This window comes from Penaeus chinensis, chromosome 15 (genome assembly GCF_019202785.1).
Source record: "Penaeus chinensis breed Huanghai No. 1 chromosome 15, ASM1920278v2, whole genome shotgun sequence".
In the NCBI taxonomy this organism is placed as follows: domain Eukaryota; kingdom Metazoa; phylum Arthropoda; class Malacostraca; order Decapoda; family Penaeidae; genus Penaeus; species Penaeus chinensis.
In genome coordinates this window covers 7,248,754-7,263,986 of record NC_061833.1, presented here as the reverse complement: position 1 = coordinate 7,263,986, position 15,233 = coordinate 7,248,754, and the positions used below count along the sequence as shown (strand labels likewise).

Here is a 15,233-nt window from a genome sequence, read left to right as displayed (position 1 = left end):
AAATAAGATTTGATTTCACCCAACACACAATATCTTGCCTTACATCTTGTACGGTTAAAGGCGAAGTCTGTACCAAGGATACGGTACATCTCTACTGATACAAAATAACGGAAACCATGAAGTTCGACAAACGTATAAACCAAATGGAAAAGTGTACAAGAAATCCTTCTAAAAGGCTACGGTATCTCGTTTCTCTTGTTACGTCGCGTGGTTATTGTTCCTGTAATCCATAAGGATCTCATTTACGTTTTATTACTGAGACCTCTTACTCCATCCTGGCCTTGGACCTCATATTGATACTAATTCGTCCGCCTGTCTCGAAGCTTCGTCATACCTGAAGCGGCATCTTCACCGTTACATAAACCGGATATTTTTTCTGAGAAGTCTTACAAGCATAGCTAAGGCCCGGATCGATGGCATTGTTTATTTTCGGGTATATTCGAGGGGATGTAGAAACAAACAAACAAACAACCGTAAATGAACGTCAGCAGCTGACGAACAATTATTTCGTTTGTATCCGTCGCAATATTCACTTGCGTATCCTAAGCCGCAGTAATGGTAAAAAAAATGATGTGGCAGCATCAGAGCGTGCGTGGTCAGCCGTCTTGCCTCGTCTGACACAAGATACTGCGGCCCAGATCGCTGACACCTTGACGGGGATACGTTCTTAGTCACTTTTTCATATGAGGAAAATGTGTAAATAGGCTTAATAACCAATGAATAAACTTCTCTTTTTAATCAGATGCAATCATATTTACGATTACAGGTAAAAGTGCAAGAAATCTCCAAGAAAGCGTCAATTGCATTATTAAGGTATGATATTTAAGCTCAAAGAAGGGAGATGTGCACAAAGGAGAAGATAAGGAAAAGAGAAAGAAAGACTTAGCAAGAGGAAGAAATAAATGAATGGATATGGAAGTATATATGTGAGCGTATGTGGGAGTAGGGTGGTATGGGGTTGTGGCGGGGGGGGGGGGGGGGTACCGGTGCCATCATTCCTGACTTTTATCTTTTATTCCACAATTGTTCCACCCGGACATGGCATTGTTGCGATGGATGTGGATTACGGTAATCACAACCACACGACGCAACAAAAGACGGGCGAGATTTCATGGCTGATACTCTGAATGGGAATAACAGAAATTCGATTTCTCACGTATTATTTCATTCAGGACGATGGGATTTCAATTGCCATTATATATATTTTTTCTTCATACATTTCCCTTCATATGAATCCTGTATTTTCATCATGCAAAGTCTGCGTTGGGAAACGAGTCGTTGTCCGAGTGGTAACGTATCCATTAAACGAATCAACATGAATCTGTACTTGTTTAGCGTGCGTGGCAGGGTTTCAGGCAATTGTAAATAGCCAGAGGTTTTGTTGGTAAACAGAACAATATTGCTTTGTGTTTCATCTATGGCTCGTTATCAAATAAAATAATTATTGTCGTTTCGTCAAGTTTTCTTTCAGTGTAGATGAAAATGAAGTTTTCATCTAGGAAATATGAAAAAAAATACTATGTCTGTTGTTGAAAAGGGGATCACTTAATGAATCGATCGAGTACACCCCATGATCACCAGGCCAGGTGGGTCACAAGCCTCAATGAAGGATCATCAACGACTTAGCATGCGAACTTGTATACACACACACAGAGAGAGAGAGAGAGAGAGAGAGAGAGAGAGAGAGAGAGAGAGAGAGAGAGAGAGAGAGAGAGAGAGAGAGAGAGAGAGAGAGAGAGAGCATATCAGAGTCTAGTGCGCCTAGCCTAGCAACGCCAGCAGGATGCTACCACCTATGGTGAGCTTGCGACGAACCAAAGCTAATTTGATAATCGAGATAGATGCCGAGCGTGATTTGCGGCTTACTATGGCAACCACTCACGGACGTGGGCTTGGGCTGAGTGGGTAGCTGGGGAGGGAGGGTGCAGGGAGGGAGGAGGAGATGACAGGAAAACTTCATGAAAATGACAATATGTATGTGTATGTGTATGACAGGGTGAAGCTGTTCTGCCAAAGCGGAATTGCGGTACACATTGGACTGCAGGATAATATGAAATTAATTTATTTCCTTGAGACGACTATTTATGAGATGAATGAAAATGAATTCAAACGAAAAGAATTAAAGACGGTCGTTACTTGGGTGCACGACCGGCGAGTCATACTGTTATGGTGGAGAGGAATGGTATAGCAGCGGGCAAGTGCAAAGAGGGTACGATTGCTTCTGAAGTGGAGAGTACGGGCGGGCTCTGAACGTCTTTTGTTTCTGCACCAAAGGATGTACAAACAAAGAAAAAGGAAAGAGTAGTCTATTTCACATATAATCTGGCAATCGCTGTAAACTCCACACCGAAAACCGCATAGATGCTAAGCTAAAGGAGTTACGGACGGAGATGCGTCATTGTGATGATTGCCTTGTATCATATACAGGCTACGTAGACACTCCTGTACATGTCGGAGATCTAGCATATTGCAAAAGTCCGTGCCACAGCCTCTCAGCTGTTAGTGTAGATTGCTGTCTATGTTTTCACCTTCGACTGATCATGCAGTACGTCAGTGATTGTTGATCGTGCCATACGCCAGTGGTTGTTGATAAGTAATTACCATGCCTCACTGAGTGCCAAGTATTAATGTAATATGTCAAAAGGAAACGCATCTATGGTTTCGGTTACTCGGCCAAACCTCGAAATGGTTTTATGTTCCTCAGCCACTGCGAGGCATGAAAGGGAGTGCAGATCAGGCTTCTCGTTGCAGCAACCTGACCCCAGTACTGCTAGAGCCGCTGATAAAAGCACAAGAATCGGGCATCCTTTTGTACTGGAGAAATCTTCCGTTTAGAGGATTTTTTTTCCAAAGTCAGTGCGTTTCGAAATCGGCATTGTTTTTTTTTTCCTTTTTTTTTTTTTTAACAAATATGGGGTTACAGTTGCAAAGTGCAGAAGCTGGAAATGGTACAAAGAATGTCTTTACAATCGCAAAATGCCGCGGCGGTGCTCATGAATTAAAGATAAAAAGGAAAGATGACACAATGTTATGATAACTGGCAGGCGATTATATCATCGACCGTAGGCAAAGTTACCGGAATTATAAGGGATTGGACGTTTTCCTGTCGCAATCTGTCCTGTGAAGGTCGTATATAATCTGATGCAATTTTTTTTTTTTTTTTACGACAATTACACTAACCATCATGACAAGGAAATGTATCATCAAGATTCAGCAATGTATCAAATGCAGAAAATAAAATCGCATATACAGACGCAGGAGGAGGCAGTTGCGCCTTGAAGGGCGAGCGCGCCGCCGCCGCCGCCGCCGCCGCCTCAGGAGCGGACCCTGGGCGACACCCGACTCCAGAGGGGCGGCGCTCACGGATCTCCCTCCTGATGCCCGGAATTAGCGATCAATGGGGTACTCGCTTGGCTTGACCGCCAGGGAGCGACTGAAGGGAGGCGAGGATACACTAAGCACTGGTTCCCCGCCTGGTTCCCCGCCTGGTTCCCCGCCTGGTTCCCCGCATGGGGAACCAGGCGGGGAACCAGACGAAACTGCTTGAGCAATGTGATATACTCGTCAGAGATTTTGAGAAGCAAAATGAAAAATAGAAACTGAATGAAAAAAAGTACAAGCGCCTGTGATGCAAAGCGGCCTCGATCGCTCTGCAGCTGCTCGCGCTGTAGGTCATTGCATAAGCAGGCTGATGAACATTTCACTCGCATTTATCCTCATCATAAGCCACTACTTTAAATACCCGAATGCAACAAATAAATACCCGATTGCAACAAATAAATACCCGAATGCAACAAATAAATACCCGAATGCAACAAATAGGCAAGACATGCTGGCTCTGACGTAAATGTAGAGGCGCTCTGTAGGGCATCGTAGAGGTCACGAGGTTTCTTTGTTATATGAACTCCTTAACTGGATTTAATAGGATTAACGTCCTTTTTCATCGATGGGAGAGATTATCCCTATCGAATTGTGCTCGACTGTCTGTCTTTGTTCTCTCGCGGGCCTGGCGACAGCAGTGCTCTCTGATCTGTGTTGTCAGGATAGAGTAAATGGCTCTTATTGTGCGTATATGTGTATGTATGTGTCTGTGTATGTGTATGTGTATGTGTATGTCTGTATATGTCTTTATATATATATGTCTGTGTCTGTACATGTGTAAATGTGTGTATATGTGTGTGTGTGTAGTGTATATGTGTGTGTAGTGTATATGTGTGTGTAGTGTATATGTGTGTGTGTAGTGTATATGTGTGTGTGTAGTGTATATGTGTGTGTATGTATTGTGTGTGTAGTGTATATGTGTGTGTGTAGTGTATATGTGTGTGTGTAGTGTATATGTGTGTGTGTAGTGTATATGTGTGTGTGTAGTGTATATGTGTGTGTGTAGTGTATATGTGTGTGTGTAGTGTATATGTGTGTGTGTAGTGTATATGTGTGGTGTAGTGTGTATGTGTGTGTGTAGTGTATATGTGTGTGTGTAGTGTATATGTGTGTAGTGTATTATGTGTGTGTGTAGTGTATAGTGTGTGTGTGTAGTTTTTGGGTTGGTATTGTGTTTGTGGTTTTTGTTTTGGTTTGTGTGGTGTGTTTGGGTGTGTTGTTTTGGGAGGGGGTTGTTGTGTTTGTGTGGTTGTTTGTTGTGTGTGTTGTTTGGTTTGGTGTGTGTGGTGTTGTTGTGGGTTGTGTGTGGTGGTGTGTTGTGTTTGTTGGTGTGTTTTTATTTGTTTGGTTGTGTTTTGTTTTTGTTGTTTGTTTTTTTGGTGGTGGTTTGTTTGGTATGGTGGGGTTGTGTGTTGGTGTGGTTATGGTTTGTGTTGGGTGGTTTGTGTTGGGTTTGTTGTGGTGGGGTGGTGTGTGGTGGATGTGGTGTGTGTGGTGTTGGTGGTGGTGTGTTTGTTGTGTGTGTAGGTTTGGGTTGTTGAGTGTGTGTGTGGGGTTTTGTTGGTTTGGTAGTGTTTTGGGGGGGGTTGTGGTTGTTTGTGTGTTTGTGTGTTTGTGTTAGTTGGGTGTTTTTTTGTTGGTGTGTTGTGGTTTTGTGGTTTGGGGGGGTGTGGTTGTGTGTTGTGGTTTTTGTGTTTTTGTTTGTGTGTGAGGGTGTGTGTTATGTGTGTGTGTGTTTGTGTGTTGTTGTGGTTTGTGTTTTTTTGTGTGTTGTTGTGTTGTTTGTTGTGTTTATGTGTGTGTTGTATTGTGTGTGTGTTTTTTTTGTTTTGTGTGTATTGTGTTGTTGTTATGGGTGTGTATGTTGGTGTGTTTGTGTGTTATTGTGGTGGTGTTTGTGTGTGTGTTGATATGTTGTTGTTTGGTATGTGTGTTTGTGTGTTTAGTTGTGGTTGTTTTGTGTGGTGTGTTATTGGTGTGGTGTGTATATGTGTGTTGTTGTGGTGTGTGTTGTGTTGGTTGTGGTTTGTTGTGTGGTGTGTTGTGTGTGTTATTGGTGTGTGGTGTGTATGTGTGTGTGTGTGTTATTTATATTAGTATGTTGTGTGTGTGTTATGTGTATGTGTGTATATGTGTGTGTGTGTAGTGTTTGTGTTGTTGTGTTGTGTGTGTGTGTTATTTGTGTGTGTTGGTGTGTTGTGTATAGTGTGTGTTGTTGTGTTTGTTATGTGTGTGTTGTGTGTTGTTGTTGTGTTTGTGTTGTGTGTTTTGTTGTTTGTGTGTATTTATTGTTGTGTTTTATTGTGTTAGTGTTTTGTGTATGTTTGTTTATGTGTTGTGTTGTTTTTGTTGTGTGTTTATGTGTGTTTGTTTGTGTTTTGTGTTGTGTTGTGTGTTGTGTGTTGTTTGTTGGTTGTATTGTGTGTTGTGTTTGTGTATTGTGTGTGTATGTGTATTGTGTTATGTGTGTGTGTGTATGTGTGTTTTGTGTTGGGTTTTTGTGTGTGTTGTTGGTGTGTTGTGTTTGTGGTGTATGTGTTGTGTGATTGTGTTGTTGGTGTATTTGTTTGTGTGTGGTTAGTGTGTATGTGTGTTTGTTGGGTTTGTGTGTATTGTGTTTGTTGTGTTGTTGTGTGTGTTTGTGTGTTGTTTGTGTTTGTGTGTGTGTGTATTGTGTTGTGGTGTGTTGTTGTGTGTGTGTGTGTGTAGTTTGTGTTGTGTTTGTGTGTGTTGTGTGTTGTGTGTTGTGTGTGTTGTTGGTGTGTGTGTGTTGTGTGTTGTGTGTGTTTGTGTGTTTGTGTGTGTTGTTGTGTGTGTTTGTGTGTGTATGTGTGTGTGTGTGTGTGTATGGTTTGTGTTGTGTATTGTGTGTGTGTTGTGTGTGTGTTTGTGGGTATGGTGGTTATTTGGGTGTGGTTGTATGTGTGTGTATTTGTGTTTGTTGTGTTGTGTGTTTTGTGTGTTATTTGTGTTGTGTGTTGTTGTGTTGTTGTTATTGTGTGTGTTGTGTATGTATTGTTTGATGTTGGTTGTGTGTTTGTGTTTGTGTTTGTGTTTGTTGTATTTTTGTTGTTGTATGTTTTGTGTTTGTGTGTTGGTGTGTGTTGTGTTGTTGTGTATTTTTGTTAGTGTGTGTTTTGTTTGTGTGTGTGTTTATGTGTGTGTTGTGTGTTTGTGTTGTGTTTGGTATGTGTTGTGTTGTGTGTATTGTTTATATTTGTGTTTGTTGTGTTTGTTGGTGTGTGTATGTGTGTGTGTGTTGTTGTTTGTGTGTTATTGTGTGTTGTTGTGTGTGTTTGTGTGTATTTGTTGTGTAATGTGTGTTGTTTGTTTGTGTTTTTGTTGTGTGTGGTATGTGTGTTTGTTTTGTGTGTATTTGTGTTTTTGTGTTTTATGTGTTGTGTATTGTTTTGTGTTGTTGTTGTGTTGTTGTGTTGTTGTTTTGTTTTGTGTGTTTGTTTTTGTTGTGTGTGTTTGTGTTTGTTGTGTTGTTGTGTGTGTTGTTTTGTGTGTATTGTGTGTGTTTGTTTTGTTGATGTTTGTGTTTTGGTTTGAGTGTGTTTGTGTTTGTGTGTTGGTGTTGTGTGTGTGTGTTTGTGTTGTGGTTGTGGTGTTATTTGTGTGTTTTTGTGTGTTGTTGTGTATGTGTGTGTGTTGTGTGTGTGTGTTGTGTGTTTTGTGTGTGTGTTGTTGTGTTGTTGTGTTTTTGTGTGTGTGAGTGTTGTTTTTTGTGATTTTGTTGTTGTGTGTGTTGTGTTGTTGTGTTTGTGGTGTTGTGTGTGTTGTGTTGTGTGTGTGTGTTTGTGTGTTGTGTGGTTTTTTTGTGTTTGTGTTGTTGTGTGTGTTTTGTGTGTGTTGATGTGTTGTGTGGTTTGTTGTGTGTTGTGTGTTGTGTTGTGTGTTGTGTTGTGTTGTTTGGTTTGTGTATGTGTTGTTGTGTGTGTGTGTGTTTATTGTGTTTTGTGTTTGTGTGTTGTATGTTGTTGTTGTGTTGTGGTGTGTTTGTGATGTATGTTGTGTTGTGTATTGTGTGTGTGTTTATTGTGGTTGTTTGTTGTGTGTGTGTAGTTGTTGTGTTTGTTGTGTGTTGTGTGTGTTGGTGTTGGGTGTTGTGTTTTCTCTCTCTCTCAGCGTGTTTATGCATAATTCTAGTAAAGAATAAAACATGACATTTAAAAAAGAAAAAAAGAAAAAAAAAATCGTTCACAAGCTAGTTAATATCTGATTTAGTAGGTGAAATGACCCATAAACAAGGAATCTTGATTAATGTATGATGGGCACATTTTGTATATAAATTCATTTATTCTCATTTTTCAAGAAGGGTTAACATTTGTCTACTGTTGACCATAAAACAATTTTTCTGGTGTTTTTTATTTCGTTTCATGTTTCATGTCATCGCACTCTTGCTCTTCCAGGCTCACGTGTCTCGCGAGCAGCCGGTCTGACACTTCTCTTGCGAAAGTTACTTTTTCAGGAAATATTGCTTTGCCAATTTCTAGTCACAGCGCTGTGACACACATCTTTATTATTCTGTATTTACTGTTTACTTTGTCAGCCTAAGCAACTATGTAGCAACAAATTGACTCTAGGAAGTAGGCATTTATTGATTTGCATATCGGCGAGGGAGTATAGTAAGCCGTACGGTCTCCGTGTTTCATAATGAATTATCGGACAGCCGGGCAGCGCATATCAAAGCAGCGAGGTTGTAGGTGGGGCTTCGGCCTCGTGCGCGAGTTCCTTCCTAACCAATCCGCTGATCCCCGATTAGTTTTATTGCCGGTGCTTCCTGGAGGGAAGTGCCTTCTCTACACGAGTTCTGATTATTTGTTTTCGGCGAGGCTTTCCCTGTGATCGAGTTCCTTGAAGGTTCCTGAATTTTACAGGGGAGTACATGAATGTGGCGACCCGAGGTTTGACCGACGAGGACGAGAAGGTTCGCCAGGGAGCCGTCATGCACGTGGAAGAGTATGATGTGGAGAAGCCAGACCCTGCGTACATGACCGTCGACGCCTCGGGAGTGCCTGCAGCACCTTACCAGGTCAGCTCATCTGTGTCATTTGTGCGTCCGTTGTCTCAAAATATATTCCATCTTGTAAAATAAAATGTAATCTAATATCCATTGGGCGTAGAAGGTTCCTTAAACTATGTAAAGGACCTGGTTTTCAGCATTTGTGATTATTGATTTCGCTAGATTTCTCCCTTTTTATTTTCCCGCTTTTTCTATTATATATTTATTTTAGGTGATGCAATTTTTACCAGTTTTGTTTATTTTGTTTTTGTCTTAATCTGGCCGCTAGCTTTTACCATGCTGCATCCACCAACAGATCATTGCAACAGATTATCGTTCCTACTCCTGCGTTTACTCTTGCCTCGAGTACTTCGGATTTAGGGCAGAGTTTGCCTGGGTGTTCAGCCGCACGCCCACGCTGCCTCCTAACACAGTTGCCAAGTGCCATAAGAAGTTCACCGCCATGGGCGTCGATCCCAAAAAGATGTTCGCGATCGTTCAAGGAGAAGTGAGTACCATTCTGTCGTAAACATAGAAGAATACTACTAGCCATCCCCCGCCTTTTTTATCATCATTAAGTAGATATGATCACATAGGCAATCACAAGGCCTTTACAGATATTTCAGGGTTTTCAATTCGTCCCCAGACTTGCCCATACTACGAGAAACTCGACGAAATCCTGGCAACGAGTGAGACACAGCTGCAGAAGCTCCTCGGGCCCGACGTCGCTACCACTTCGACCACCACAACCAGCACCGTGACACCGAAGTTGGCACACGAGGAAGTTGTGCTGGAGGATATCGAAGAGACGGTCAGGTTGGAGGAAAAGGTATTTTGCCGTTTCGTTTGTATGTTACTATTATTGTTGATATTGTTTACTATTGTAAATATTGTTAATTTTGTTAATAATGTTACTATTATTATTCTTATTATTATTTATTATTGTTATTATTTATTATTAGTATTATTTATTATTGTTATTATTTATTATTAGTATTTATTATAACTATTTATTATTATCATTATTATTATTGTTACTATTATTATCATCATTATCATTGTTGATCTTGTTGTTCTTATCATTATTGTTATTATCATCGTTATTGTTATTATTTATTGTTATTTATTATTTATTGTTATTATTGTCATTATTGTTATTCATTGTTATTATTACTATTACTACTACTATTACCTTTTGCCTAAAATGCATAACTATAAATACAACATACGCTACGTCTTGAAAAGGGTAATAGGGAAAGACCGTTTTAAGGTCTCAATTTTTATGTAGAAATTTCAAGCCATTTCAGTCGGAATTTGAAAAACAAAACATAACAAACATATACGATATTTATCATATATTCTTCTTTTGCAGATTGTTAAGGAAATCGAAACAAAAGTTGAAGCAAATCAGGAAGTTAATCGAGTGGCTGTAGAGGAGAAAGGTAAAGGCTAAGTGAATATCCACAGATATCCACACCTTCTCGCATCCAGTCAGTAATTTATAAAGACACATCGAGAGTGTAAAAGGGAGAGGTTCAATCGATTCACGTTCGGTTAGATTACGGATATGTATGGATTAATCTAGGGATAAGATTTTGGGTTAAAGCATTATATAATTTATGATTTTGCTAGTATGGAGCGGTTTGTTTTTGTTTCCGGCAAAATTAGATTGAATCACAAACAAAATTGCGGTGGTTATTCCTTTTATGTAGATATTTTGTGTAGAATTAGATTAAATCGAAACAAGTTTGGTTAGGTTAATGCAGTCTATTTAGAAGTTTTCAGCAAAATAAAATATAAATAAGGTTTTTCTAGTTAAAACAGTTATATAGCTGTTTCTAACTAAATGAAAAAAAAACAAAAACAAAATTAGATAGTGTTAAGTTAATTAAGTTTATATAGACATTTTCAGCAAAATGAGATTCCTAACCCCTTTTAGCTACTATACTTTACCATAGTATGACCTTGTTATCTAACATATTTGTTTTAACTATTAAACATAAACCATTGCTACATGCCTTGTGATTTGAGGTAGATTTACGATAAAAATTATAATCCCACACGCACCACAAACCTTCATTTCTTCGTCTCCACACAGAGGAACACGTCGACTACAGCGCAGGCCTTCAGTCCACGTCGTCCTGCTTGCTGCTCAGTCTCCTGTGTATCACCGCCTTGATTCTGCATTGAGATATATAATGGACTTTGGAGTTACGATCCCTTGGTTTAGGTTTCGTGTATTTCTCCTTTATATTTCGTTGATCGTTTAACAAATTTAAATCATGATAGAAAAATTACTGTTTACACTGTTCATTTTGTTATTTGAAGCCCTTTGATTATCTTAGTTTTCTCATTTAATAACTTAATGTTATCACATAAGTTTGTGGATAGTGTTATTACTGAATGTGAGCCACCTAGATGTATATGTATAAAATGTTAAGTTATAGTAATTGTTGAATATAGTGGAGATCTATATAAATAAATATTTTAAAGGTAATTTTATTAGTGATACTCATAGATGCAAAAATATATATTTCATCTGATCATGCAACGTACTGTGAAGTTGCCACATATTTTTTTCCAATTTGGTTTATATATTGCTGTTCTGTTTGTGGTTTTCATTGTTGATCTGTCAGAGTATGCAATAATATTAAAAGCACTTAGTTTAATTAAAACGGACACTCCCCAGATTGCCAAAGAAATCGTCATTAATAAATGTTCTACTTTTTGTGGGTGTTGACTTTTATAAGTGCAAAACTGGATAATATATTGCCTCTCATGAAAAAAATCTAGTCTCTGTCTGTATCTAATTATATTTTTTTGCATTTCTAAAAATAATTTATAAGTTTGTTGATTAATCAAGCAGTGATTAGAACATTAATAATAGTATCAAAATTAAAATCTTAAATTGTTTCTATGAAAAAAAAAAAAATTCTATGAAAAAAATTGTTTCTATGGAAATCATTGCTCGTTGCTAATGTTAGACATGTACCAAAATTTTTGTTTATATATTTTCAACAACTACTGGGTAAAAATAACAACCGTTGTAATGTTATCTCGGTGATCAGTTAGTCATTTACTTTTAAAAAGCGATACTCCCGGATAATTGAGGGAGTAAAATACCGAGTTATTGTTGCTCAGTTGTTTATATGTTGCATTTTGTTTGAGAACTCGATTATCAAACCAAATGAAACGTGTTATCAGTATTCTTTGTATTTAATCCATTCGCTGTTTAATACAATTTATATTATAATACGATTTTTTATTTCCCCATGGTGTAAAGCTTCGATTTATTAAGAATTCAAAAAAATAATTGGGTTTTAATTACAAGAAACATACCTTCACCGGCAGACATGTAGGAAGGGAGAAGGTTATTTTTTCCGGTATTGAAAGTACGTTTTATTTATCTATTTTTTTTTATTGTATGTATAAAATCCCTTATCGGTTTATCAAACAGTGATTTACCAAGAGTTGTATTCACTTATTGGAACAAAGGTCCAACCAGAAAACTGAATTTTTGAAATATCCTCTTTTGTAAGGCACGCGGAGGGTACATGAAATTCACAATTGCTATGTCGTATAGATCCTGGAACTTCGCAGATATCTTGAATTGGCAACTGCTGCTTTGCCGTTAGTTTAAGAACTCTAAGATCTGGCAAGAGAGCCAAGTTCTTAAAGACTTCTTCAATGCCATTTACTCTGCCAGCAAGAGTCAGGTTTTGCAAATTTGGAAACCAGTGAAACATAGAAATTAACGTCGTGTGATTAAATAGAGGAGCTCTACACTTAAAGGATTTAAGGTTTCTTAAGCAGCCGGCTTTTAACGGTTCAGAATGACTGGCTGAGAATCCACAGTCTGAATTTAGACAAAGCCTTTGAAGATTTGGGCACTTCTGAAGAACCAGTGATAGGTACCCTATACATGTTTCGCTGACCTTTCCACCTTGAAGTTCTAAGTCGACTAACTTTGGTCCGATCAATTTTAAGCTGTCAGATATTATGGAAAGGTCACCTTGGCCGAAGTGTCGCAGATTGTGGAGCCGCAGGACTTTGAACGACGGAAGGGTTGTCAGCGCCTTCAAGTCCTCGGCCGTTGAGTGGTCACTTCCCCCTCGAGGAATCAACGTAAGTTCCTCCAAGTCGGGGACAGCGACGGCCACTCTTGCAAACTCTCCCGATACCACTGTGCAGCTTTTGAGCTTAAGTTTTGGAATATCAGGTGAACTATGCATGTAGCTTAAGTACATGTCGAGAACTCTCTGAGAAGGTACCGACTTGCTTGAAATTTTGTCCAAATTCTGAAAAACAGTCAGTACTAAAAATAAGAATTCGCACCTTACTCTGCAGAAACCAACACAAAGATCTTTTAGAAGTGGCCACGAGAGCTTCAAGTTAAGCGGCTTTCCGTCTTTGATATTTTGCAGCATTTGATCCGCTTGAACGTCTGTCAACCCAAAGAATATTTCCATGAGGACCGGTTCCGAAACTCGTGGGTTCCAGACGAGTCGTTCGCTCACGTGGAGGACTTGGACGGGGCAAGTCCTAGCAGCTCGGAGAACGCTTGGAGACGTGTTGCTACCGAGTTTGAGGGCACAGAGGCTAGGGCACCGTGGCAACAGACTCTCCAACAGTGTCGTATCTAAACCAAGATCCACACCAGTAATGTCGAGTTCGCGAAGCTCATGTTGAGACTCCAGTTCTATGAATTTCAACATCGTATCAGAAAAACAAGCAGATGCGAGTTGTCTGTCAGTGGGACAGAGTGAAATCCTCCTCGCCTCAGCCGCCAACAGGGTCATCAGAGGCAAAGTGGCATCCGAAAGGTCATGTGTGAGGTGAGCGTGGAGGAGGCGACTTGCTCGAAGAGGAAGCTGCAGAGGAAGACGCCAAAGTGTCACCCACAGTTGGCTCACACCTGGCCATGTTATCTGGAAGAGAAGAAAGGATTGAAGTAAGTTCCTACCGGACTACACCTAACTTCAGAGTGCAAACGGACACGAAATAAACTGTAGCTTACTTGTTCACTTTCGCATAACCGTGCACAAGAGGAAAAAGTATATTGTTTTTCATGTTTTTTATTGACTTTGTAAGTTACAAATATCTTCCCTATATAACAAATACTTCGATCAATTAACTATAACTTTCATAATACATTGTATGTACATGTACGCTCTGAAATCATTATTCTTGAAAACAGCAAGACTATTTTGGCATTTTGTCTCCGTCTGTCCCCTTCACTTCCTCACACTCAATATAGTACTATCAATAGGCACAGACAAACTTAATATTTGTCTTCTTGCAGCGGTAAGATTAACCTTCAGCAATTCATAACATATTTTCCAACATATTTTCGCTTCTTCTAATAAATTTCAGCAGCTATACGCAAGGAAACGGCTGGTATAGCTATTGTAGATATGAAAGTAAAGCAATCGGATTCCAATAAGCTATAATAATAATGAAACCATTTAAAAGCCCATTAATAATTGAATGCGCTAAAATAGGAATTCATTTTAACATTATTCATTTCAATGGTATACATGCCTGAGAATTTCATCTGGCGTGTGGAATTCCTTCTCAACTTTCCGTACTTTGTTATTACAGCAATGCTTAAGAGTATGGATTTGTGTTTTTTTTTTTTTAATGATTTTCCTTTAAATTATATCTAAAGTGGATATCGTTTATACAAAAATAATACGTAGAAATATGACTATAAATTGCTGAGAATACCCTGAAAATACATGAAACTTCCAAAGAAAACGATATTAGTTTTCTATGACACGATATATCAGGGGTAACTTATCTTTTCAGTGCCTTTAACTTGACTATCAATTATGAAGGCTTTTAATTGCCGTTCATTTTTGTTTTATTTGAGCTAATCTCCTTAACATCGAATCAGTGATCGTAAACATAACTTAGAAAACAAGAAATCTGTTCTGGTCTGATTAAAGTTTGCCTTTGTGATTTGAGAGCTTTAGTCGAACACTTCCTTGTTCATTTAAATATAGTTCAGACCTATCCTTATTTCAGTATCACAAATACTCTTGTTAACCTATGAGTCATAATGATAAATTTGACGAGATAAAAAAAAAAAAAAAGTCGATAGACGTCGTTTTCACTGCTTATAAACTTACCTCAGGTGGATGACTTTGGGCATATGCGATGGTGGCACTGACTATATTATCTATGGATATACTGATAAGCGATTTTGGGTGCATGGCCGCGATGAGCTTTAAATCTAATTCGAAGAAGACTTCAAGACATCTTACTATATCCAGATGAAAGCGTGTCCCTGAGGAGATAACGTACAGTGGTGTAGACTATTGTTATATTAATATGAAAACAAGATTCCTTCAAAGCTATCACTTAAAGCAAGAAAAAAGTCTTGTAATTCTCTCTCAATAGGATATGTGTATGTATATTAAGATTTTACGCTAAGAACAGGGTAAATCTATACAAAATGTTGAACACCGGCACCACAGCAGCACTCACTCGCCCTGCCAGATGAACGAGAATATATATATAAGCTGTCAACTACGCAGTGCTTATCTTGCATTTGCTGGTGTCTGAATGTCTGAAAATATGTAAAAGGAGGATTTGGCTTCGGAAATTTAAAGCACTTCTTGCCATCTATAACCGTCTTTTAAGCCTATGAAATATTTCAACTATATAAACAAATGTTTGCCGGTTGCAGACTGAGATCTTATTTTCTAATATACTCTGTATTACTTCTGTTATGCTATATTTACAAAACAATGGGTGAAACCAAGGGTGGACTTGTTATGTCTTTATCAAGTAATAGAGTTACGAATACCTTAACAGTAGCGACAAATATTAATTCTGCTAA

The 15,233-nt window shown here is 38.7% G+C and overlaps 2 protein-coding genes across 2 annotated transcripts; one reads left to right on the top strand and one right to left on the bottom strand.

Annotated features, from left to right (window-relative positions):
- Positions 1-8,263: 8,263 nt before the first annotated feature.
- Positions 8,264-11,642, top strand: LOC125032779. Its single transcript, XM_047624130.1, has 5 exons — positions 8,264-8,419; positions 8,706-8,897; positions 9,036-9,218; positions 9,762-9,831; positions 10,488-11,642. The coding sequence occupies exons 1-5, from the start codon at positions 8,273-8,275 to the stop codon at positions 10,577-10,579; spliced, it is 684 nt and encodes a 227-aa protein (XP_047480086.1). The 5' UTR covers positions 8,264-8,272; the 3' UTR covers positions 10,580-11,642.
- A 144-nt stretch (positions 11,643-11,786) lies between these two features.
- Positions 11,787-14,858, bottom strand: LOC125032778. The gene is made up of 2 exons (XM_047624129.1): positions 14,521-14,858; positions 11,787-13,317 (listed from the first exon to the last, which is right to left on the bottom strand). The coding sequence occupies exons 1-2, from the start codon at positions 14,602-14,604 to the stop codon at positions 11,851-11,853; spliced, it is 1,551 nt and encodes a 516-aa protein (XP_047480085.1). The 5' UTR covers positions 14,605-14,858; the 3' UTR covers positions 11,787-11,850.
- Positions 14,859-15,233: the final 375 nt, after the last annotated feature.

Bases quoted from the DNA above. Each gene is read 5' to 3' on its own strand.
- LOC125032778 (XM_047624129.1), bottom strand. From the start codon at position 14,604: ATGCACCCAAAATCGCTTATCAGTATATCCATAGATAATATAGTCAGT. The intron at 13,318-14,520 runs GTAAGTTTATAA...CTTCTCTTCCAG, and splicing joins CCCAAAGTCATCCACCTGAG to ATAACATGGCCAGGTGTGAG.
- LOC125032779 (XM_047624130.1), top strand. From the start codon at position 8,273: ATGAATGTGGCGACCCGAGGTTTGACCGACGAGGACGAGAAGGTTCGC. The intron at 8,898-9,035 runs GTGAGTACCATT...ATTCGTCCCCAG, and splicing joins TCGCGATCGTTCAAGGAGAA to ACTTGCCCATACTACGAGAA. The intron at 9,832-10,487 runs GTAAAGGCTAAG...GTCTCCACACAG, and splicing joins AGTGGCTGTAGAGGAGAAAG to AGGAACACGTCGACTACAGC.